Source organism: Camelus dromedarius, chromosome 26 (genome assembly GCF_036321535.1).
Source record: "Camelus dromedarius isolate mCamDro1 chromosome 26, mCamDro1.pat, whole genome shotgun sequence".
Lineage (NCBI taxonomy): Eukaryota > Metazoa > Chordata > Mammalia > Artiodactyla > Camelidae > Camelus > Camelus dromedarius.
Genome location: NC_087461.1, coordinates 15,063,976 through 15,090,497, shown reverse-complemented (window position 1 = coordinate 15,090,497; position 26,522 = coordinate 15,063,976). Strand labels below are relative to the sequence as shown.

The 26,522-nt window shown below is 42.9% G+C and overlaps 1 protein-coding gene across 1 annotated transcript; it reads left to right on the top strand.

The window, feature by feature from the left end:
• Positions 1–3,818: 3,818 nt before the first annotated feature.
• Positions 3,819–12,059, top strand: VIM (vimentin). The gene is made up of 9 exons (XM_031444628.2): positions 3,819–4,604; positions 5,217–5,277; positions 8,031–8,126; positions 8,214–8,375; positions 8,884–9,009; positions 9,365–9,585; positions 10,067–10,110; positions 10,522–10,607; positions 11,696–12,059. Exons 1-9 carry the CDS (start codon positions 4,042–4,044, stop codon positions 11,735–11,737), a joined length of 1,401 nt encoding a protein of 466 aa, XP_031300488.1. The 5' UTR covers positions 3,819–4,041; the 3' UTR covers positions 11,738–12,059.
• Positions 12,060–26,522: the final 14,463 nt, after the last annotated feature.

Below are 26,522 nucleotides of genomic sequence, written 5' to 3'. Positions count from 1 at the left end.
GCTGTGGTCACCAACAGGGCACCCTGCCACACCGCACTAGAGCCTTGCCCTCATGTCCATGGTGAGTCAGTCAGCAGGCGTCCCCTGACAGCACCAGAGCGTTGCCCTGGGATCAGCATTTTAGGTGGGAGTAACGGCTACACTCCCTTCCCCCCAGGGGGAGATGGCTTTTTCTCATCCTCAGGGTTCCAGGCAAACTCACAATGGTGACATTTGCTGAGCAGTGGCTGGAATAAAGGGCTCTCAGAGAGCAAGAAGGAACAGTGGAGCATAAATTGGTCCGCCAGAGCGCGACGCCCCAGGAATGCTCCTGGGTAGGGACTCACAGCCTCCCGGAGAAGCAGGGACTTCACAAAATCCATAGCAGGAAAGCCGTACAGCAAGGGGTCCTGCAGCTTGAACTTGGCTGCCCCATTCGCCAGAACTAACTGAAATGAGGTAAACAAAATACTGCCTAAAAGAAGCTTGCACAAAGAAGGTAGAAGAAACCCTTCATTTGGTTCTCAAGTATTTTTCTTAAATGCCAGGTAACCTCCATTACCCTCCCTTCCAAAACAAGAAACAAAAACAGAGGGAAGAATTTTACCTCCCTCCCCTCTTCCACTGTAGAACCAAGATGTTTCTATTTTTATAGTGATTTTAGAGTTAACCCTTTCCATACTCCTTAAGTCTTCAAAATATTTTTTTAACTGTGATTTTTAAATTGCTAAGATGTCACTAAAAGACTGACTTGGATTTGTTCTCTTCAGCTCCCTTTGGGGATAAACACTCTTCTGCACGCTACTAATATTGCAACCAAAACCCTTCAGTTGAGTGATTTACCTAGAAAGGTTTTAGTATTTGAATCTGAACACTCCCTTGGTGCCCTGGACCAAAAGTTTTTTGCTCTGTAGACAGTTTTATCCCCCTCCTTCCAGGACCAGTTGCAGGAATTCTTCTGGAAAATAGGCCAAGGGACCTGTGACATTTCCCAGACAAGTCACCAGAATCCTGCAGTGTACATCACCAAATGAACTAAAATCAACACATAATCTAGTTCCCTCAAACAGTCTATCATTTGAGTTATGTGACTGCCTTTCATTAATCAAATTAGGCATTTAAAGCAACATTATAATTGGTGCAAATTATACCTTTAATGACTCTTACTACAGCAAAAAAAAAAAAAAAATGAAACAGAGATCACTCAATTTGATTTTGTAACTATGGACAATGAGTTTCCTCTTTCACCCAGAAGTTGCAGATCATGTCAAAAGTCGAGTGTGGATCATATGGTAAATCTATTTTTAGTTTTAAAAGGAATTTCCATACTGTTTTCCATAATGGCTGCACCAAACTGCATTCCCACCAGCAGTGTAGGAGGGTTCCCTTTTCTTCACACCCTCTCCAGCATTTGTGGACTTTTAATGCTGGCCATTCTGACCAGGGTGAGGTGATACCTGATTGTGGTTTTGATTTGCATTTCTCTGATGATTACCAATATTGAGCATTTTTTTCATGTGCTTATTGTCTATTTGTATGTCTTCAAAGGAGATATGTTTGTTTAGGTCTTCTGCCCATTATTGGATTGGTTTTTGTTGTTGTTGTTATTCAGTTGTATGAGCTGTTTGTATATTCTGTCTGGAAATTAAGCCCTTATCAGTTGCATCATTTGCAAACATTTTCTTCCATTCTGTAGGTTGTCTTTTTGTTTTGTTTATAGTTTCCTGTGCTGTGCAAAAGCCTGTAAGTTCAATTAGGTCCCATTTGTTTAATTCACTTTTATTTCTATTGCCTGGGTAGACTGCCCTAGGAGAACACTGCTATGATTTACATCAGAGAATGTTTTGCCTATGTTCCCTTCTAGGAGATTTCTGGTTTCTTGTCTTATGTTTAAGTCTTTAAGCCATTTTGAATTTATTTCTGTGTTTGGTGTCAGGGAGTGTTCTAATTTCATTGATTTACATGTTTTCCCAACAGACTTACCCAAAAGACTGTCTTTTCTTCATTGTATGTCCTTGCCTCCTTTGTCAAAGATTAATTGACCGTGGATGTGTGAGTTTATTTCTGGGCTCTCTAGTCTGTTCCCTTGATCCATATGTCTGTTTTTGTGCCAATACCATGCTGTTTTGATTCCTGTAGCTCTGTAGTATTGTCTGAAGGCTGAGAAGGTTATGCCTCCAGCTTTGCTCTTTTCCTTCAGTATTGCTTTGTCAATTCTGGGTCTTTTGTTATTCCACAAATTTTAGAATTATTTGTTCTCATTCTGTGAAAAATGTCCTGGGTAATTTGATAGGGATGGCATTAAGTCTACTACATATATAAAATAAACAGCAAGGTCCTACTGTATAGCACAGCCTATAATGGAAAAGGATATGAAAAGGAATATATATGTACAATTGAATCACTATGCTATACAACAGAAACTACCACAACATTGTAAATCAGTATACTTCAGTCAAAAAATCAAAATTAAATGGAATGGTATCACACCCACTGACTTCTACCCACATATATTTTATAAAATATTTATCTAGTGTTGACAGATTGAGATCATCAAAGTCACTACAGCGTTTTGGGACATTCATAGGTGGTGAAACCAGAAGCAAAATGAAGAACCTTTTGTGGTCATTCCAAAAATCTTTTACAAAAAGAAAATCTTCTGGGAGTTCTTTTATATTGCATAACAATATCTTTCTACAGTTTAATCTCTGTAACTACACACACACACAAAGACTAGTAAAGACTGTTCGTAAGGAAAAAAAAAAGTCGGGTGTGGTTTTACGGGGGGAGGGGGAAAACAAGAAGAGACCGGAGGGAAGGGTGGGACCGAACTTTGCAAGAAAAACCTCCCCAGAGTAGGTTCCTGGTGCGAGAGATGTTTCGCGGTTAGAAAGAAACCTCTGCAGAAGTTTCTTGCTTAAGAAGAAGTCCGCACATTGGAGCAAAACCAGGCTTTGGCGAGTCAAGAACTTAGGGGCGCTCTAAGTCTCCACGCAGGCGAACTGCACACAAGAAAGACGAGGCCCAGTTCGAAGTTGGGGGGAACTTAGAACAGCGCGCGCGGAGCCGGGGAGACTTGAGTCAATCTCGTCTAACGGTTTCCCTGAACCGCTAGGAGCCCTCAAGCCCGGCGGGACAGCAGGGCTCACTGACTAACTGCCAGTGACTCAGCGACCCCACCCCTCTCCCCCGGGCTTTCCTCGGCCGCCGTCTCGCAGCTCGCGCCGTCCAAAGCCGGACCCAGCCCGTTAGGTTCCTGAACAGGGATCCCAAAGACCGGAGGACGAAGAGAGCTGCAGACCTGATCGGTCTCCCTTTCGAAATGGGAGATGCGCAAGGCTGCGCGGGGCCCGAGCCCTTTGTCCTGGGCTGTGCGCGCCCCCACCCCACGCTCCAATCTCAGGCCCTCTTTGTTTCTTTCTCCACGCCTTCCGATCTGCTGGATCCCGCACTCCCCCTCTTCCTGCCTCTTTGCCCGGGGGGTCTACCCACCCCACTCCCAGCCGCCTGTGGCCGAGTTGCCGCGCGCCCCTCCCACCCGCTCGCATTCCCCCACGCCTCTGTGGCGCGGTGCCCGGGACCCCTCTTGTCAGGTCTGGGGCTGGCTCTCCCACCACCAAGTGACCCCGCCTTTTTCAGCACCCAGGGGTGAGCAGAGCTCCGGCCATCTGAAAGCTCCGGAAAGCTCCTGAAAACCCCACTCCAGCAAAGAAGTAACGGGACGGTGACCAGTCTGAGTTGCTGAAGATGGGGGAGGAGGAAGGCCCCAGGGCTCCCCCGCCCCAAACCCCCGGCCCAGCCTTCCTGCACCTCGCCGGGTCCCCATTGGCTGGCGCACTCCGCCGCCGGGATGGCAGTGGGAGGGAACCGTCTTTCCAAAGGGGGTATAAAAACTGCGCCCTGGGCGGGGTCCGGTCCTCTGCCACTCTCGCTCCGGGGTCCCCGCGCCAGAGACGCAGCAGCACTCCCTTCGCCCATACCCACCGCACCCTTGCTCGCCTCTCCTCCCCGAGCCGGTCCGCGCCACCGCAGCCGCCCAGACCACCGCCACCCTCTGCAGCTATGTCCACCAGGTCCGTGTCCTCGTCTTCTTACCGCAGGATGTTCGGCGGCCCGGGCACAGCGAGCCGGCCGAGCTCCAGCCGGAGCTACGTGACCACGTCCACCCGCACCTATAGCCTGGGCAGCGCGCTGCGCCCCAGCACCAGCCGCACCCTGTACACCTCGTCCCCGGGAAGCGTGTACGCCACGCGCTCCTCGGCCGTGCGCCTGCGGAGCAGTGTGCCCGGGGTGCGGCTGCTGCAGGACTCGGTGGACTTCTCGCTGGCCGACGCCATCAACACCGAGTTCAAGAACACCCGCACCAACGAGAAGGTAGAGCTGCAAGAGCTGAATGACCGCTTCGCCAACTACATCGACAAGGTGCGCTTCCTGGAGCAGCAGAACAAGATCCTGCTGGCCGAGCTCGAGCAGCTCAAGGGCCAGGGCAAGTCGCGCCTGGGGGACCTCTATGAAGAGGAGATGCGCGAGCTGCGCCGGCAGGTGGATCAGCTCACCAACGACAAGGCCCGCGTCGAGGTGGAGCGCGACAACCTGGCCGAGGACATCATGCGGCTCCGGGAGAAGTAAGGCGGCGCCCACGCGGGGCTCTGGGAGGGAAAGAGGGGAACGGGAGCTGCCACGCCCTTGGGGATGTAGCCGCGGCAGCCGCTGCCTGGGGGACTGCGGGGGGACAAGGCTGTGGCTGCAGCGGCGCAGCCTCGCCCTGAGCCCAGACCTTGCAAGTCAGCATTTCACCTTTACCCCCACTCATCACCCAAGAACGCCCCGTTTCAAGTTTCACATTTTTGAAAACAACCACTGTACTCGAAAGCCCTTGCAAACGACGAGTGCGGTTTCCCCAAACTTTTGCAAAGTTTCTTGGCCTCCCTCTAGCGGGCTACCAGCCCCCGGGCCGTGGAGGGAGCCAGACAAAGGGATTGCGGAGTCTCCCCCAGGAGGGGAGGGGTGGCGATCCCCTCGCTGGTCGTTGTGGCGACCGTGATTGCTTTTCCCCGCTGCTGCCAATGTCCCGCTAAAACTTGCCGAAAGCAGCGGTTCTAAAAGCCGCTGTCGTTGGTCGCCCGGGGAGGTGGCGCAGCAATTCTTGTCTAGCGGCGAGGACGTGGTGGTTGGGTGTGGTCGCCCCGCCCCTGGCGGTTTACCGATTCTCACTTAGTTAATATCCGACTTTCCAGATTGCAGGAGGAGATGGTCCAGAGGGAGGAGGCCGAGAGCACCTTGCAGTCTTTCAGACAGGTATGTAGATTCTGGTCCCACTCGAAGACACTGGACCCCACCCACCCAACCCACAGGCAATTCTAAAAGTTACTTAACCCAAGTCTAAACAGTGCAAAACTTCACGTCTGTGCGCCAAGCCCCCTAGTGGCAGAAAGTGCACAGTTTGGAGCTTCTCCGCATAAAAACCCTTGAATAATTAAAGCGTTCATTAGGATATAGTCTTAAACTTTTTCCTTTGTTTCAAGACTTTTTTTTCCCCGAGCAATCTTTTTTTTTTTCCGTTTCGTTTTTGCAACACGTCGATACTCCGACTTCGAACAATTACAGTTTGGTTTAGTTTGCGGTTTTGCTAAAGTCAAGTTGGCTAACTTTTACAAGGCCACAAAAAGCGCAATTCTGCCCTATAGTTGAAAACGTAAAATGTATTGGAGGATAAAAAAACTCAGTTTAATTGGACTTAAGCCAGCGAGTTTCTTTTCTTCGCCAAGTTCTATTGTGGCCTTAAGATTAGATGGAAGTATCGCTATGCACAACTACTTTGTGACCTAATAAGGGTGGATAGGAGCCATCTGTCCCCTTGGCTGAAAGGTATTAATGGTTTCTACGGGCTTCACGACGGAATGTAGATACAGACATTCTGGCAAGTGTGATGGCTCCGGACAGAAATAATAGGAGTCTTTGTGCTCCCAGAGAAGCTTCGCAACAGGCTACATTCTTATTGAATATGTAATGATGCAAGCACACTTCTAATTGGGCACAAGTATTTGCTAACATCCGTTATCTATTATCTGGCCCAGACTCGTGAAGTATGTGATATGAAAAGTTCTTAAAGCTATAGTCATACTTCACATTTGGAAATGCCTTTCTTTACTGCATCTTTGGATTCTTTAGCATTCTCTCCAGAAGGAAAGAATAAATCTGAAACCAAAGAATGGCATTTTAAGTAAAAGGGTTTTTTTTGTTTTATTTTTTATCCATAGGATTTTTAACTTAAAGTTGCAATGCCTATTTTCAGGAAGAGTTCCCAGCATAGTTTTTTTTTCCCTGAACACTTACTGGCATTGGCTTTAAATACTTTCCCAGATTAATAACCTAGAATAACATTTTAAAACAATTTTTATTAAAGTATAGTCAGCTACAGTGTATCAATTTCTACAATAACATTTTGAAGCAGAAATACATTGACCAAATTAATTTAAAAACAGCAATGTGTGCTTTCTTTTTGCCATGGAGCAGTTATGATCATCATATCTGTAATGTGTTCTACTGAGTAGTAAGTTAATATAAAATAATTTTAGTATAAATTGTCCCTCCTATTTAGGGATTAGATAAAACCTCTCCTATTCTCTTCAAAGAGAATGACACATTGAACTTTTTTTCATAGAGATTAGTAAATCATCTTGTGTATCTTTTTTAGGGCTTAAGGACAAGCAAAAATGAATTTTTTCCTATGCTTGATCTTTTAATTATTACCCATTCCTCATTCACGTTTCCATGAAGGTGATAGAAGTTTGTCAACGTTTTAACCCTGTAAGGCTATAAACAGTACAACAAATATATTTGTTTACAAAATATGAGATATAAAAGTCCTCATGACATTTCCTTGAGGGAAAATAAAATATTTGGGATGTAGCAGTTTACAAATGGTGGAAACACAAAAGGAAGCAGCAAGAATTTTACAGGTAAATTACCCTCTGTGCGTTTTTACCCTTCATTCTGAAACAAACTAACTGAATTGACACAGTGCAAACTGTCAATTGCATGGAAGTGTCAGAGGATGGACACACCCTTGTGGTGTAACATAGGGGAGTTTCCAGAGAAAAATCTGCCAGAGAAAACGAAGTAAATACACTTCAGAGTTACATTTTTTTTTCCTTACATGCCTGAACCACATTGAACTGCATATTTGCCATTTCACATCCTGGATTGCAGTATAAATCTAGCCTTGTAACCTGAATGCCAGATAATTTGCTTTGGAGCTTAAGAATAAATCAGGAGATCTGAGCAGAGGGGGAAAAAAAGAGCTTAAGTATTATCTGTGAAATTTCTGAAGCATGCATTTCTTATTCCATGATGTTACCGCCCTCCCCCAAATCTTTAAAATGCTGTGGCTTTGATCTTCTAGATTAAAGAAAGTAATAAAAAAAAAAACCTTCATGGGTATAATGCGGACTCCAAAATCATAGATTAACCACCTTAACCTTTTTTTAAATGGAAAGACTGGGGATTGAACCCAGGACCTCATGCTCGACCTGTGAGCTATACCTCTGGATTTGAAGATACTACCTACCATGTATAACAGATAAACAACAAGGTCCTACTGTATAGCACAGGAAACTATATTCAATACTATGCAATGGCCTAAAATGACAAAATATGAAAAGAAATACATATTATATACATAAATGAATCACTATGCTGTACACCAGAAATTAACAACATTGTAAATCCACTTTACTTCAATTAATTAATTAACTGATTAATAATTGATTGAACACAGTTGGCCACATTGGCATACACTTATTTTTAAATTGTCTGTTAACCACCTTGAGTACAACTCAGTAGGGTCACAATTCAAAATTGTTAATGAAGAGAAGAAAACACAGTATATTATAGTGCTGTGTGATTAATCAGCTTATTCAAAGGTTATGAAATGTGTCAGTGGCTTCTGTATAGTAAAGAGACGAAGTGCAGATGGTTCATTTAAAATGAATAAATGGAACAAGCCATGGACTTTACCATCTCCTCCACATTCTTCTGTTTTCAAACAGGATGTTGACAATGCTTCTCTGGCACGTCTTGACCTGGAGCGTAAAGTGGAATCCTTGCAAGAGGAGATTGCGTTTTTGAAGAAACTCCATGAGGAGGTAAGAGGAGTCACTGTTGGGGAATGGATGTGGGTGAAGCTGCTTCCATCCTTGGCATGGCTGATCTTCTGTCTTTTCTCTCTTCAGGAAATCCAGGAGCTGCAGGCCCAGATTCAGGAACAGCACGTCCAAATCGATGTGGACGTCTCCAAGCCTGACCTCACGGCTGCCCTGCGTGACGTCCGTCAGCAGTACGAGAGCGTGGCCGCCAAGAACCTTCAGGAGGCCGAGGAGTGGTACAAGTCCAAGGTCCGAAACAAGGACGCATGGCCAGAACAAAAGAAAAGCATTTTATTCTGCAAACGCCTACCTGTCTCTGATTCCTAAATACCTCTTAGCCCCCAAGTGTAGCTGCCTTTGCTTTCTTATTTATTTCTTGCTGAACCCTAAGCAGTGCTCACATGCCTTCCTTTAGAATAGCAGACTCCCTTTCTGTCACCCTCTTTCGAAGTAAACCCCAAGGCCATGCCCTTGACCTTCCCAGCTTTTAAAATGGGGGAAAGCAGAATGAATGTCTACTTGAAAATCTCAACATCAGCCTTCCACCTCATGTTCTCTGATTTTCAAAACAGAAATTTCAACGTTTTCCGGAAGATGTTGAGATCTGAACTTTGAACCTACAGTTTGGTTATCCTGCCTTATTTGTTTGTCTGTTGGCCATCTTTAAGCTTTCCCATTTGTCCAGGCCAGGTAGCACCTTAGGGGATTTGTGCACAAGACACATGGGTGACCCACGTTTCCTCTTCCTCCCTGGCAGTTTGCCGACCTCTCCGAGGCTGCTAACCGCAACAACGATGCCCTGCGCCAGGCGAAGCAAGAGTCCAATGAATACCGGAGACAGGTGCAGTCTCTGACCTGTGAAGTGGATGCGCTCAAAGGGACTGTGAGTATCACCCCACAGGGCAAGGGGGCAGATAGCCAGCTTGGAGCCATTCAGGTGGCCAAGCTCAGGGTGCCATTGGAAAACAGCTTTGTTCAAAGGAAGAAAAATTGGCATTTTAATCCCAAGAAAATGAGCTGTCAGAACAGATGCAAAAAGAACTTGGAGCTCTGAAGGTTTTAGTGTATTATTATCATTGCTTCTATTAGAAAGGGACTTGGTACTTGAATTCTCTGCTGAAAATTGGAGCATTTCCCATTTTCTACTAGGGAAAATGATTGCCCATGGTCTGGAAGTGGTGGGTCTTGGTTTTGGTTTTCTGGGAAATAACACTGGCCACCTCTCCGATCTGCTGCAGAACGAATCTCTGGAACGCCAGATGCGTGAAATGGAAGAGAACTTTGCCGTGGAAGCTGCTAACTACCAAGACACTATTGGCCGCCTGCAGGATGAGATTCAGAACATGAAGGAAGAGATGGCGCGTCACCTTCGCGAATACCAAGACCTGCTGAATGTCAAGATGGCCCTCGACATCGAGATTGCCACCTACAGGAAGCTGTTGGAAGGAGAGGAGAGCAGGTATGGAGCCAGGGCTAGAGCGAATGCATTCAGAGCTGCTGTCTGCTCAGTCTTATGCCCCTCGCTTTACAGATACTGTGTCACTTAATCTTCAGAACGTTTCTTCAAGGTGGCTACTTACCACTTTTGACAGATGAGGGACCTTAGCTTCAGAGAGACTGAGTTACTTATCCTAGTCAGTTAACCAATATCAGAGCTGAGATTTGAACCCATGATTCTGGGAAAACCGACATCAACTCTGTTATATCTCCAGCCCCTTGGAGAAAATGCTTGGAGTAAAATATTTACATGTACTAATGGGTCCAGTCGTGGGCTAATGCTTCTGAAGCAAGTCCCTCACCTATAAATTACAGGAGTCAATTTTCTTATTTGACAAAAACCAGAAAAAAATATAATTTTAATACAAATTTGTATAACTTTGTTCCTTGTTGTTCAAGTTGTTCTCCAAAACATTTTACTGTTTTTCTTCATCTTGTTACAGGATCTCTCTGCCTCTTCCAAACTTTTCTTCCCTGAACCTGAGGGGTAAGCATTTGATTGTCTTTTAAGAATAATTTCAGCAGCTTGCAACCATTTTGTTTATAAAGCACCCATTTTTTTAAGTGGTACGTGAAAAATGCCATACAAGAGAAGATGCTATAGGATATCCATAAGTTTCAAGCCCAAGTACTAACTTAAATCCTCTACTTCCAATTAAATTGCAACTCCATTTTTCTTCCTCTGGATGGAGTGTGCACTCAAGTAGTCCATCTCGTTCTGATGCTACAGTGGTGTCAGCCCCTGAGTTTTAAAATAGGTGACAGTCTTTAGAATTACTTCGGGAATAGCACTTTAAACAGTTGTGAACAAAAATCATAATTCTTTGGACAAAAATGTTTCTTGTCTTTTTAAAAATTTTTTCATTTTACTTATTTCGGGTTTCTTTTCTTTATACAGAAACCAATCTGGATTCAATTCCTCTGGTTGACACCCATTCCAAAAGGACACTTCTGATTAAGACGGTGGAAACCAGAGATGGACAGGTTGGTATCTTTAAATCAAAACGGGAGTAATCTCAGACAGGCCGTGATAGCCTTTTAAATCAATCAGTCTGTCTCCGATACAGCTAGCTCATTTGGGAGGTTTCAGTTTCGGGGATGCCCCCTAAGAAGAGAATGGGCCTCTTTTTCCAGCCCTCCACACAGCCAGCTAATTATTTGGCTGCCAGATTTGAAGATGAGATAGGCAACCTTCCTGGGGTCCAAAATTAGTGATTTGCTTTGGTGCTTAATTTGAAACAGGAGTATAGCTTCCTTGAGTTACTCCTTAAACTAGCTTCATTAGGCTCCCTCAGTACCAGGAATGTTTTGATCTTGGACATATATGGCCTCCCTTGAACACTGCTAGGCCCTTTTATGATGTAATACAAGGACATGCTTAGGATCAGGTAGTTTCTTATTACCTGTGTGCCAGGGAAGAAAGGGTCAAAATGTATTGTAACCTTCCCGTAATTTTCCCTTGCACAGAAACTCAAAACATACTTGCTCTACACTTAAGTTTCTTTTTAAATTTATCGATTTTAACTGAAGTGCAGTCAGTTACAATGTGTTAATACCTGTTGTGCAGCACAATGTCCCAGTCATGCATATTCATACATAGATTCATTTACGTATTTCTTCCATTAGAGGTTATTGCAAGATACTGAACATAGTTCCCTGTGCTATACAGAAGAAACTTTTTTTTAAATCTATTTTTACATATAATGGCTAACATTTGTAAATCTCAAACTCCCAAATTTATCCCTAGAAGACATGTTTTGATTGCTTTTGAATTTTGCTGCTTGGGGTTATTACAGCATCCTTCTTTATAGATACCGTATTTTTTAAATTTCTTTTTTTAAGTCGTAACAATCTATTGGATACATATTTTGCCTGTAGGTGAAGAGCGTTTTACATATGTTATCTGTCCTCCCCCAGCCCCGCCACCGTGACCAATGCAGAACTAACACAGTCTTCCAACTTTCACAATAAATTATGTGTTCTTAGGATTCTCCTTTGACACATTTTATGGGGTAATTTAATCATCCACATATAGTATTATATTTGATTTTGAGTTCTATTTTTCTTAACAGGTTATCAATGAAACTTCCCAGCATCATGATGACCTGGAATAAAAACTGCACATACTCAGTGCAGCAAAATATGACCAGCAAGAATAAAAAAAGAAATTCATATCTTAAAGAAACAGCTTTCAAGTGCCTTTCTGCAGTTTTTTCAGGAGCGCAAGATAGATTCGGAATAGGAATAAGCTCTAGTTCTTAAGAACCAACACTTGTAAGAGATTTAGAAAAAAGTTTACAACATAATCTAGTTTACCGAAAGAGCCTTGTGCTAGAATACTTTTTAAAAAGTATTTTTGAATACTATTAAAACTGCTTTTTTCCAACAAGTATCTGATCCAACTTGTTTCTGCTTCAATAAATCTTTGGAAAACTCTTTTAGTGTCTTACTTATTTGGTAATATCTAAGCAATCCTCCAAATTTTATGGGAATATATGTTTTAGTTAATTTTTTTTTTATCTTGGTTAAATTGCCACAAAAACAAGGTTTGGTGAATTTGAGAAATTCAACTTTACGCTTGAAGTATAGTTCTTAATTTGGTCATTTTCGATGTACCTCACTTCTTTGCAATTAAGTTATTTTTTAAATTTACAAATAGATATAGAAAGAAATAACTTGTACACAAAATGATGATAGGTCTTTCCAGTGAAATGAATCCATCTGGGTCCATGTCCATGTGTGGTTTCAGTTCTAACAAAGAGACCTCCTAAAATGAAAAACTGACTAAAACTGCTTTTTGGTACATGCAGCATGTAGGCAGTACGTTCCACTGTGGGGCTTAAAGCATATGGCAGTGGCGAGGGTGTAAGGGCTGAATCTTTCATTAGCAAGATGCAGAGCAACAGGACAAGTTCATCTTGTTTCAGCATGGAAAACCAGCCTGCTTTTCTGTGTGTATGTGATCTCTGAGTCTATGTATCTACCTATAGATACTTTTAAAGACCTTTGTGTTTGGGGAAGTGATGTTAGACACAAAGGAAAATTCTTACATGTTCGTTGGGAGTTGAAATTAACACACATGAGTCACATAAAATGAAGCAAACTCTCTACTTAGCTTTCAAAAGCTGGAGCGATAAGAACGTAGTCGTGTGGTCTTGAGAAGCTTCCTATGGATCATAGGATGTGAGCAGAGTTTAGGAAGAGGTGTATAGTTTGGATAAATAAAAGAGGGAAGGTATCACCCAAAGGCAATAGAGTTGTAATGGTCCATTGTGTGCCCTGGAGGGAAATTCTTTGAGTTAGAAGTTCCCCTGCTTCTCTGAGTCGCGATTTCCCATATACCCATGACCCCTCTCCTCTAGGAATGAGGTGGCAGGCATTTGTTGTAATTTTTAAGTGTTTACATCTCCCCCCCGTAGAGTTGCTGAGGGGAAAGTAAGACAGTTACCCTTAGCTTAAGTACCAGGCACTGTGCTAAGTAACATAGCTGTGATTTTCATCGTATTTCTTACTGTGGGTACCGCATGCATAAAGAAAAAATTGGCCGGGGAGGCAACCTCCATCAGGGCGATTTACATCACCTCGTAGGATGGTCTTGGTTCTTGCTGACTTATTAAATAGTGCCCCCTTTCAGACTCACAAGAGTATACTAGTTTGGACAATAGATTCTATGTGGTCATCTTACCCTCAGTATAATCTTACAGGAAAGGATATTCATCCCAAGATTCCTTGAGTCTGCCTGCACCATCCCCAACCTCTCCCTTACCCCCCCCATATATGAACAACTGCCATGTTAGATGGTGTAATCAGTATTGCCAGAGCAAACATCCAAGTGCTTGGGCCCTGAAGAAACTACTTGATTTTCAGTTCTGTTCTTTGTTCTTTAGCCATTGACACCATGTTCCTCTCAGACTCTTAACCCTATTTCTCCAGTCTCTTCTTGCATTTCTGCCCCACCATTGGCTTATGACGATCATCCAGGGAGGACACCAGCCCCACACTGGTTTTCTTCATTCATATAACCCTTCATGATTAAAAGATGAAGGAAGGGAGGGAGGGAGGAAGAGAGAGAGAGAGAGAAAGAAAGTAAAAGAAAGAAAGAAAAGCAAGCAAGCAAGCAAGCAAGCGAGCTACAATTGGGTTTTTTCCTCTTAGGGGAGAAGGAACCAAGGTGACAAATTCTGCCAAAACATTTTGAGACTAGTGGGCTTCCCACCCTTAAGAATATCTCTTCTAGCCCTTTCTAAAATCACCTCCCTGAAATGGAAAAAGATGAGCTGGCCTCCCTTATCTGCACCTGTCAGAAATCAGCCTTTAGAGAAAAGTCTCCTGGGGGCCCACCTAACAGGAATTCAAATCTATTTAAGATTTTTTCATGTTTACCTTTCATTATACTTGTTAGCATTTTCCTTATCTTCCACTTTGAAAAACTCATAGAAAGAAACTCTGTTCTCATTGCCTATGGGGAAGCCAAAGATAAATGCTTGGTTCTTTTATGTGTAACGTTAATCCAAGATTAAAGGAGATTTGAAAAAAAAAAGTAGGGGGTGGGGAGAAGGAAATGATGACATAAGTGTAAGTCTCAAAAAAGTTACCAAGGGGAGTGGGCAGTCCCTGGAAATACTGTGAAAATTAAGCCCTGCTAGGGTTTCTCGCAGTGGGGACAGATGGAGTAGAACAAACGTCTGACTGGGTTACAGCTTCCTGATGTGGGATCCACCCTCCCAGGACTCGCCTCTGACAAAGGCGCTAGGAAAGTGAGATCTCTTTCTCAGGCTGTGGGATGAAGGGAGGAAGGGTGTGCACAGTGAAGCACGGGGAGGGAGAGGGGGTTAGTGAGGACACCGGATTCCCCTCGTCTTTTCCTGAAGAAAATAAGGTTGAGCAGACACGATGCTCCCAAAGAAGGCTCACTCTCCAGCCTACCAGGCTTCAGCTAAATAAAGGGTCTCCACAAATCCCCTAGGGCTGCCCTAACAAAACACCACAGACTAAGGGTGCTTACACAACAGAAATTTATTTCCTCACAGTTCTGGAGGCTGGAAGCCCAAAAGCAAGGTGCTGGCAGGGTTGGTTTCTTCAAAGGCCTCTGTCCTTAGTCATTTCTTTTTATAGGGAAACCAGTCATGTTGGATGAGGAACCACCCACATGACCTCATTTTTACTTTAATGACCTCTTTAAAGACCCTGTCTCCAAGTACAGTCACATTCTGAGGTAACAGGGGGCTAAGACTTCAACATATGAATATGGGAACAGGGTGGGGAGACATGGGGGCAAGAGACACACAATTCAGCTATGAGAGGGTCCCAGTTAAACACTTGAAGAACAGCCTCCTTGTCTGTACTTGAAACAGGTCTGTGATGGAGATTTTCAAATCTCCCTGATGGTTAATACACAGCTTAAAGATTCATGGCCATCTGTGACTAGTCAACCTCTCCGTTTTTCAAAATCCCCTCTCAAGGTAGAGAACTGTTTGCAATAAGTCCTCTGGAGACTTTCCCTAAAGAGCTACCATGTAAGGCAAGTGTTTCTTTTAGGACACTGTAAGCAGTGAGCAGACAGCCATGGAAGGCTCTGGAAGAGTCAGTGTAATCTAATAGTCTGCTCTCAGATGAAGATTTTCCCCAGTCCAAGAAGACCAGTCTAAAGCTATGGTCTCATAGGAGGGTCAAGGGCCCTGTATGTATCAGGCACTGGACTGGGGGTTGGTTGTCCCACCACTGGTTGCTCCCTGACTGAGGTCACCATCTACCAGCCTAGTGGGGAAGAACAGTGCTACGCGAACAGCATGAATGTTTGTGTCCCACCCGCCCAAACTCATATGCTCATCCCAATATGGTGGCATAAGGAGGTGGGACCTTTGGGAAGTGGTTAATTAATTAATTGTGGGACGTAATTCATGACGTGGAGCCGTCAGGAATAGGATTAGTGCCCTTATAAAAAAGACACAGAGAGTTTGCTTTCCCTCTGCTCTGTTGCTTTCCCCTCTGACAGGATTCAATGAAAAGCCAGCCGACAAAGAGGAAGAGCACCAGGAGAAATAAATTTCTATTGTCTTTCTTTTCTTTCTTCCTTCCTTCCTTCCATCTTTTTCTTTTGTTTATTTTTAATGGAGGAACTGGGGATTGAACCCAGGACCTCATGCATGCTAAGCATGTGGTCTACCCCTGAGCTATACCCTCCCTCCAAACTTCTATTAAGTCACCCAGTCTGTGACATTCTGTTATAGCAGCCCAAACTGACAGGGAACACTCAGTCCAAGGTGTTGAATGCATTTTGATTCACAAATGTTGCAAACAGCTACACAGATCACCTCAGTTCAATTTGGCTCGCCTCAGACTAACCTATCACAGATAAGGGTCACCTTCTGCCCTTGGCGTTCAGACTGTGGCTTCTAGTCCCGATGCCAATCGTCACTTAGTATGGGCCCCTGTCTCTCCAGAATATGAAAATTTCCCTGTCTTTTTGTCTATTTTATCATATTAACGGTAGTTATATTACCCGTTTATATTTGTTTAAAGGTCTTTGTCTGCTAATGGAAATATGTGGTTTGCAGGTGAATTTGTTTATCTTCTCTGTTTTCTTTTTTGGTTTTTGATGATTTGGTCCTCTTCTTAGTGCACCTCACAATTTTTAACTGGATGCTGAACATTTTAAATGAATGCTTCTTTTAGCTCCGGACAATGTTTTCATTCTCTAAAAAGAAAGAAAAGTTTTCTTTATAGGCAAAGAGTACCAGTGGGTCACCTTGATCTTGGGAAGGGTTAGTTTTAGCTTTTGTTAGGCCTCATGTATTTTAACTCCATTATCTTGGTACTGGTTCTCACCTCTCAGGTGTGTTCCTGGGTGGGTCACTTCTGGGTCTCAACTGCAGACTGGACGTATTTATCAAAAAGCCCTTCCACTTTGGCAGAAACTCTAGCCTCTGGTTCTCAAAGGCTATGCAGGTGTTCAAATCTTTGTTCAGCTTTCAGTTTCCCTGCTACTATATTTTGCTGGGTTTCTTGGAGTTTCACCCCAAACATCGCAGCTTAGGAGCTGGCCAACAATTTGAATGAACTGCTGTCAACTTAGCCCAGTAAGAATACCAGTTTATGTTTGAGCTTTCTCCCTCATTTGGAATTTGTCCTCCTGGGAAAAACGAAGTAAAGGTTGATTTCACCTTGGATTCTTTGCTTCTCTCAAGGAATATAGCCCTTAGTTTCAATTCTTGACTGTATTGGTTCCCCTCCAAAACATGTACACAGTTGTGTGTGTGTGTGTGTGTGTGTGTGTGTGTGTGTGTGTGTGGGGTATGTTCTAGCTATTCTAGTTTTTCATGAAGTAGACAGGTATTCAGTTTTCAATTGCCACTAGAAACCAGACACTTGTAAAACTCAGCAGCTTAGCACAACCATCTAAGGTTCTGTGGTTTAACCAGGCTCAACTTAGGATCATTCATGCAAATGCAGTCAGTGTGTAGCTGGGGCTGGGGCCATCTGAAACCTTAACTGGACTGGACATAGAAGATGATTTCTTCATTCTTAAGCCTCCTTCCTCAGTGCTCCTTGACTCCTTTCACTTGTCATATACTGTCTCATAATTCGTGGCTTAGGCATCTCACAGCATGGCCTCGAAATAGTTCTACATTTTACAGTGTGACTCACTGCTAAGAGGCAGGAAGCAGAAATGTCCAGGTTTGATAAGGGTCTGTAAATAATACAGCACAACTTCCACTCCATTCCATCAGTCAAATTACACTCAGAGACCATCCAGATTCAAGGGTGGAGAAATAGGCTTCACCTCTCAACGTGGGAGTGGCAAGGTCACATGACAGAAGAGCATGTGGAATGAGAGAAATCCTGTGGCTATCTCTGGAAAATATAGGCTACCATAGATGCAAGCTACTTTGTTGAAGTTGAACCCAAAAGTCCCAGTCAAAATTGACTTAAGAAGATAAAGAAAACCTGAATAGTCTTTCTTAAAAGAAAATATCAAGAACAGATATCCCAACAGTTGAATTCCACCAAACACACAATGTATAAATTCCAAATCATCACACACACTTCAAATTGTAAGAATGAGAGAACATTTTCTAACGCCTTATATGAATATAGCATAACCTTAGTTCCAAAACTAAACAAAGAACCAACAGGAGATGAACATTGCAGGTCAACTTTATTCATGGATGGAGATGAAAAGAGCCCAACAAAACATCAGCAAACCAAATTGTGTCAGCTGAGGGGTTTCTGAACAGCCAAATGTGGAATTAGATGCATGAGAGATTTATTTTGATGGGTAAATGGGAAGAGACAGGAATAGACAGGTGAGCCTTTAGGCTGCAATATAGGTCTGACACGAGTGAAAGGAGAGAGGAAAGGGCGGAATAATAGGGGTAGCCTCAGACTGCAGTGCAGATTTAAGAGTTTCAGCAAGGTCTATGGAAGATCCTCAACTCAACTCAGTCACTGGTTAGAGGAGTCTCATGTCCCACAGGAACGGGTCAGTACTATTATCTTTATGGTGATCAGTCATTGGTTTGGGAGCAGCCCAGGGGAAGTGTGTCCTTGACCCAAACATGATGGTGATTCCAGGGGGATGACAGTGGGACCATCAGTCAATTATGTTCTTTGACACAGGAGATGTAAGTAATGCATTTTCCTTACCACTACACAAATCAAGTGACATATTTTTTTAACATTTTTTTTATTAAGTTATAGTCATTTTACAATGTTGTGTCAATTTCCAGCATAGAGCACAATTTTTTAGTTATACATGAACATACATATATTCATTGTCACTTTTTTTTCACTGTGAGCTACCACAAGATCTTATATACATTCCCCTGTGCTATACAGTATAATTGTTTATCTATTATACATATGCCTGTCAGTATCTACAAACTTCGAACTCCCAGTCTGTCCCTTCCCACCCTCCTTCCCCTTGACAACAAGTTTGTACTCTATGTCTATGGGTCTGTTTCTGTTTTGTATTTATGTTTTGGTTTTTTTTTTAGATTCCACATATGAGCGATCTCATATGACATTTTTCTTTCTCTTTCTGGCTTATTTCACTTAGAATGACATTCTCCAGGGACATCCATGTTGCTGCAAATGGCATTATGTTGTCATTTTTCATGGCTGAATAGTATTCCATTGTATAAATACACCAAGTGACATATTTTAAAAACATACCTAGGTATTATAAACATCTAAAAAATAATAAATGTTGAGTATAGCCCAGGGATACAAGATTATTTTAATATTAAAAACTGAGTAGCATAATTTAACATTTTGACATATTAAAGGGAAAAACCATATGATCCACTTAATAGATACAGAAAATAAATTCCATAAAAGTCAACAGCTAATTATTACAAACACTTTTAGAGCAATAGGAATATAGAGGATCTTTTTAAACTTGACATTGGTAGCTATAAGAAACCAAGAGTAAACATAAAATAATAAATAATATAATTACTCCCTTTAAGATCAAGAAAAACAAAGATACCCACCATTCCTGCTCCTATCTAATATTGTACTACAGGAAAAAATAATTAAAGACATGGTATAGAAAGAAGAGATAAAGCTGTCATTAGTTGCAAACAATATCATTGCTTATTTGGAAAGCCCAAAACTATCTACAGACAAATTACATGCAAAATAAAGCAAAGGGCCAAGAAGAGATAGGATATTCTTTTGGATAAGATAAGATAAATATCACATTAGAAAGCGATGTCTTATAAATTCAGGTGTCTTAGTTTGGATGCTATAACAAAATACTTGAAACTGAGTGATTTAAACAACAAACATGTATTTCTCACAGTTTTGGGGCTGAGAAGTCCAAGGTCAAGGTGATGGAAGATTTGGTGTCTGATGAGGGCCCACTTCCTGGTTTGCAGATGACCATCTTCTTCCTGTGTCCTCATACGGCAGACAGATTGAGAGGTAGCTCTCTGGTCTCTTCTTATAAAGGCATTAGTCCCATTGGGAGGACCCCATTCTTATGATCTAATTTAACCCTAATTACTTCCAAATACCTTCTCATTGAGGTTTAGGGGTTTCAACCTGCAAATTTTGAGGGGACATAAACATTCAGTTCATAATACCAAGTACATGGAAATTTGCTTTATGATAGAGTGAGCATTATTCCAACATATATTAATTGGAAAATCATCTTGAGATGGATCCTTAAAGGGAAGATGCCCCACTGTACATCCAAGGCTTTTTCTGAAGGCTTTCTGTAACATAGACCCAATATTCTCTTTTGGCCACTGTCTTCCTAAACTTGAAGCAATGTTATGTCTCCTTGAGGAAAAGAGAGGATGAGTGGATGGTTTTAATGTTCCTTTATGAGATGGCAATGATTTCTTTAACAGTATACAAATTCCAGACCTAATAGTTCACCATCTACATGCAAAATTAACTTTATATAAACATAAAAATCTACACTGAACTCCAGGAAGCCTGCATGATGGTTGACAATCTCAAAAGCTTTCTCTTCCCATTCATTGCCTATATCACCCCAGCACAACAAATCCTATCTTTCAGTTCCAATTAAATATGGATACTGTGGTCAACCTCTGTGTATAGTCTAATGTGTGCTGGGTTTTGGGTACAGGCAGATGACTGAATGTTCTCCAGACAGACATTCTTCCCCTCTGTGATTCATTGATCATAAACTGGTTTACTGTGAGAACTAAAAATGGTGAGGTGGAAGCTGTCCCCGGTGGGTAGGCAGGGTGAACTGTCTATGAAACAATGCAATCAGCTCTGAGCAGAATACATTTCAAAATGTTTCTCCCCGTGGGGTTTGACAGAAACAGGCAATTTTTGTTCCAATTGCCACGTGCTTCAGCAAATCACTCTGGCTGTTCTGAGCGATCACCATTCGAGCCCACGAGTTACTGTTTGATTCTTTTGCTTCAATTGTCAGAGCAGAGCTGAACAGAATGTCATCCAGGCAGTCCCAGTTTGTTCCATCCAATAATGTGATATACTCAGACCTATGCCTGGATTTCAATACCATGGGCTAATGACATTTCTTGGCTTGACCATAAAGTCTTCTTGACAATGCCGTGTTGATGAGATTTTATGGTTTCCACTAAAATTAACAAGTGAGATTTTGCGATGGGAACAAAAGTCTAAAACGGTTGATCAGAAAAAAAAAATATGAGGCGGCCTATTCCAAAGCAACTCAGTTTCACATAATTTGGCTAATGGACCTTCTTTTAAATAGATCTCTGTAAATAAAGTTTGAGCTCATAAAATCTGAGCCTACCAAACTGACACAAAGGGAAATTTCAAATACTGGTTTTGTGTGTGTGTGTTTGCGTTCTAAAAATATGTTGTAAACATGCTCCTGCTAAGGATGGATGATTGTGTTTAGGTCAAAGCTTAAGAAGATGACATATAGCTTCCAACCAGCTGCCCGGAGGAGAGAGAAGCATGCATTTTAAAAGCAGAGGAACCCCAAAGCTAAAACATGTCCCAAACGTACTAGTCAGAGTCAGCAGTAGCTAGACTACCATTGGTGAGTGGGTGTCCATGCTGCTGGGTGCATGGGTAGCCTCTGAGTCCACTCCATTTATAGGACTATTTATTGTACCAGTTCTAAGACGGTAGATAATGATGGCTGCCTAGTGTCAGTGACCACATCATTCTGTCTACTTGGTGGTTCGGTGTCTCTTCTGTGGTGGGATGCTTTCCGGTTGGCATTAATTGATACAAAAATCTTCACACCGTGCATCTCCCATATTCCCATCCAGAAGCCTCTATCCCAGCCTTCCTTGTGTCTAATAGTCCAGCCCTTTTCTTTCCAGGCCCTTGGGCAGACAGCCACACCATCCGTTACAGCCCAGGAATCTTTGCATTGGCTCACCTGGGGCTGCTTCACCTGCTATGCCGGGTGCATCACTGGCATCCCTACTCATTAGGGAGATTTTTTTTCTCTCCCCAGTATCTTTCAAGGCCACCTCTGAACATGGCTGCAGGAGATCCGTCAGGCATTTCAGCTTCTACCCAACCCATCTGTACACCAAGTTCTGGTTTTTGCTGGCTGTATGGCACCTCTCCCCGAAATGGCCATAGGTGTGAGCTGGGAAAGGACGACTAATGCAACCATGGACAGTGACACGGGCATCTGGGCTACCAGCTACCGCAGCTTACCCATGCTGTCTGGTCCTGATCAGGCTCGACTGTGGATGTACCGTTTCCATCTCTACTAGAGCCCATGATGAATGCTGCACCACAGAAGACATATAATTCTCCATTGCAGGTGATACAGCCTTCCTTAAGAACCCAGGGGTCTGTGTACTAGTCCTCCCACTAGGGCTTTCCATAAACTACACCCTGGACCACAGACTCCTCCAATGCTATAGAGCTGCCTGGATTTTATAGCCAAAGCATCACAGCTCTGGTATCGCAGTTTGGACCTGCTGCAGCGTCTTGTCCTGCTCTGGGCTCCACAAAGCAGGCAGCCTAGTGTGCCACCTGGTGTCTGGACCACAGCAGAATATCCCGGAAAAAAAAGATGCAAGATGCAATAACTGTTTTTCACTTTGGCGGGAATAACCAGGCTTACCCCTGACCACTGGACCCCAGTACTTCATGGAAGTGGCAGGTCTCTGACTCTAACAGGGTTTATCTCTCACCCTCCAAGCACACGTTTCCCACCAAGGCCTCCAGTGTGCTAGCCTCTTCTTCCTTGCCCCGCTCAATCAGCATGGCAGCACTGATGGAGTGGCTTGATGTGCTGGTGGGTGGGATCTCTGGAACTCTTTGGATTACATCCGTGACTGAGGGAGGGGGAGTTAACAGAAGCCTGGAGCAAAACTGTAAATAAATGTTCCTGCCCATTCCATACGAATGCAATTTTTTTCTGATAAGAAGAGAAAATAGCGTACACCCACTTCAGCTAAATTGATGGCTGCACACCATTTCCCTCAGGCATTGATCAATCTGTTCTAACAACTATTTTGTCCAGCGCAAGAGATGAAATTGAGGCTACTACTTGGCTGAGCATGCAGGAGTCTTCAGCCATTTTTCTGGATCCGGCTAGTTTCTGCCTGGCTCACACTGATGGCTTGAATGGAGATATGATAGAGACCATCAGCCTCACATTCTTTTGGTTTTAAATCTTTGCCATCCCCATCCCCATTGGAATATGACATTGTTTGAGATTGACTATCTTGGCTGGGAGGGTGGAGGGGGTAGTTTCAGAGACTTGCACTTGGCCTTTCCTAACTAAACATGATAGCTGTCACCTCACAGACCAGAGTCCCATTGCGGGGCTAACCCAGCTGTCATATGTGTCCATTGCAATTATGCACTTTTCAAAGTCTAGGAAAATGACCAGCTGGATGAGTTTATGGTCCCAGTGGACCCACTGTGAGCTGAACTTTATCCAGGACTCTATTTTCTCCTGGACCCTATAATCCTCCTTTCCAGCAAGGAGGACATGATATTACTTTGGGATCTCTGGATACGATTTCCAGTTCACACCCTGTGTCCAAAAGCCCTTAAAAAGTCTGGTTATTCCTCTTTCCCCAACACAGTCACTCAGGTAAATGACTGCACTTACTTGATTGGAAAATCATCTTGAGATGGATCCTTAAAGGGGAGATGCCCCACTGCACATCATTTCAAAGGCAGGATTTGGGGGTAACTGCAGGAATTATCACTGCAGCGTTTCAGGGTTCTTCCTCTAGGACCTCAGGCATCTCTAGAGTCCATGTGTTCTAGATCTGAACGTTGACTCAAGGCAGAACTGAGTAAGGGATCAAAACTTTTTATTGGGTGATTGCCATCTGACTTTCACTCCTCAATTCTTGCCTTCTTCGGGCTGGAGAAGTTAAGAAGAACCCTTGTCTTCACTGTCTGTTTTGCCCATAAGGAAGTCAGAGTCTATTAACCATTTTCACAACTTCCTGTGGGTCGAGCCTCTCTGGCTGCCCTTCCAGCCTTGCCGGCCATGATGGTAATCGTGGCTGTGCAGCTTCTGATGGTTAAGGTACCCCTCATGGTCCCATCTTTAAGTGTGTTAGCAAATCCCACTCTGGGACTGTCTCACAGAGCCCTGGCCTACAAACTTCATCTTACCATCTATTTATTTTGACCAATCCTGGTCCCACCTGTGTCTGTTCAGGTCTTCCAAGAAGGAGAAGCCCAAACAGGATTAGATATACAAAAGATTTCTTGGGTGAACAACTTTTGAGAGCCAAAGGGAGCCAGAGAAGAGGTAGGAAGGGAGAAATCTGAGAACACAAGACAGGTCTGATGTCTGTGAAAGGAGAGAGGGAAGGAAGGATTGGTTAGGAAGAGTCTGAGTGCAATGCTGCTCTAAGAAAAGTCTTGGTTAGACTAATGGGGAGTCTTGAGCAAAAGTCATCCTTTGGAGAAATCTTGCATCCAACAAATGGTCCCATTCCAGCACACACACTATGCTCAATCGCTGGCTGGGAATGGCCTAATGGTAGCATTGGTTGAGAATGAATAGAGAATTGGACCCCAAGAGTGACAGTTTGAGACAGTCAATGAGCTATTTTCCACAGTGGGTTCTCTCAAAGGGAGTTTTGAACCATCGTGGTTGCCTCACCCAGGACCACACAGTAATTCTTGTCAAAGAAGAATATTTCCTTAGATGTAGCACAACCTGCAAAGATTCCTCTAACCTCCTTTGAAGAAAAACTATTACACTATTAGACAGAGCAGTGTCTGCCCCTTTTTTATCCTCTTGTTTTTCAGACGGTGTCCTGGCTCTATCTGAGTTTGAGAAAAGAAATCCATTACTTACTCATCCATCTACTGACAGCCTCTCATGAGCTACAGGAAGGCACTGTTCAAGTTTTTAAATGATCATTTTCCTTTAATGTCACCTCCTCAAAGGGATTTAACTTTCTTCTTCATTTTCTCTTCCTTTACTCTATTGTTTTTTTCTCCACCACACTTATTACTGTCTATAATATTATATATTTCTGTGTTTGTGGATTTCATCAGTTTTCTGTGTCCCATCTTTGAATGTAAATTCCAGGATGGATGAGGCCCCCTTTGTCTTGCTAACTGTCATGTCTTTAGTATTCAGCACACACATGCCTGACACACAGGGTGTGCTGAATATATGATTATTAAATGAGTTCATCAAATCGTAGGCAGGCCAGTATCCCCATACAAGTCTAAAACCAGGCCCTGGAGGAGGCACTGGGACAAAGAAAAGATGTTTTTCCGGTAATATTATGGATATCTCACAGTAATCCTATAAATCAATGATTATCATACCCATTTTGCAGATGAGTAAACTGAGGTTTGTATAGATGTTAAGTAATAGTCACAAAGTCATCCAGCTAGTAAACTATGAAGCTGGGATTTGACTCCAAATCCAAGGTGTGTGCTCTCAACCACTGTGGACTACTAAGACCAACAACAAAACCCCATAACCCAGCTTGTAAATAGAAGAGTTCTGAGAAACACCAACCTAGCTCCATTTCCAAACTTCTTGAAAGGAAGACTGTCTCCATCAATCTACATAATTGCTAAATCACAAAACAGGCATCGTGAATAACTAAAACACTTGGAAAATTTACAGCTAAGGGCTGATTACGCCCTCTTTCGAAAAGTGAGCTAAAACTACTTGCTAACCAGACCTCAGAAGGCTTAAATATTCCACACAGAGTGTCAGAAATCCAGAGAACCATTAAGTCATCACCTACTGCCAAGATGAATGCAACAGTATATTTTCCTGGTATTTTAACCTGTCTCAGAAAGTGTTACTCTTATTTAATCCCTCTCAGGACTTTTTCCTTACCAAGAAGCTACTAATAACCTCCCTTGTCAGCGAAGTTAGTCTCTGGAGATACCTGCCAAGGGATTTTTTTGTGGTTAATCTAAAGCAAATGTAAAAAAAAAAAAAAAAAAAGGAGCTGAATCATTCTGGAAAGCAAACAAGAAAAAGCCCTCAGTTGGGAAGAGTCTAATTGTTATTAGCACATCCACTGCTGGCAGGAGCATGAAAAAGCCGCACAAATCAAACACCAGCGTCTAAAATCAAACTTAAATCCCAGCCTTCTGTTAACCTCATAAATTATTCAGCCTTCTTACACATTTAATAAAGCTCTGAAACCGGTCCCAGAAAACATTTGCATATAAAATATAATTTGAGAAACAAATAAAGCCTTGGTAGGAGGCTATGGTTTTACCCCAGGTAACTCTGATGAAAGTACTCAAAGCGAGCTGTCTGTCCTGCTGATTCCTGAGTCATTTTCTTCAAAGGGCAATTCTTCTTAGATTGGCGTTCAGTGTGGTGGTAGTTGCTTAATTCCTGGAGAGGAGGGTGGGTTTGATTTACAAGCCAAAGGCTTGATGAAATCTGGCTCTAGTATCTTCAAATGCCTTTTCCCAACCTATGCAAAGAAAGATCTCCTTGAGAGAAAATCCATTATTTGAATCTTTTCCATATAAAACATGTGTGTGTATAAGACACAGACAGAAAGACAGACAGAGACAGAGAAAGGGAGAGGGACAGGGTAAATTGCTTCCTGATCATGAACACCTTTGAAGATACCAGGCTAAGAAGATTGCTCCAACCAAATGAAAACTGAACAACTACAAAACCCGTTCTTCAAAAACAATTTATTGCTTTACAGGGGGTGGTGGGGCAAAAACCCTAAATGGCCATTTCGGTGTTCAAAGAAATACTGACATCTACTGGTGGGTGTAGAAATCACAGGGCTTTTTCAAGAGCCACATTGAGCTGTACTGGAGGAATTAATATCCACTGGATATACAACTCAACTATTCTAAATAAAAGACGAATTTATTATGACCATTAAGACTATTTCTGAATTTTTCTATTATCTATTCTAATCCTTTCGCTACCAGAGAATCATTGGCGAAACTCCTGTACCTGAAACATTTCGCCAGAGG

What these genes read in the sequence shown, in the direction of transcription:
- VIM (XM_031444628.2), top strand. Translation starts at nt 4,042, where the DNA reads ATGTCCACCAGGTCCGTGTCCTCGTCTTCTTACCGCAGGATGTTCGGC. An exon ending in TGGATGCGCTCAAAGGGACT is followed by an intron (nt 9,010 to 9,364) that starts GTGAGTATCACC and finishes GATCTGCTGCAG; the next exon opens with AACGAATCTCTGGAACGCCA. An exon ending in TTCTTCCCTGAACCTGAGGG is followed by an intron (nt 10,111 to 10,521) that starts GTAAGCATTTGA and finishes TTCTTTATACAG; the next exon opens with AAACCAATCTGGATTCAATT.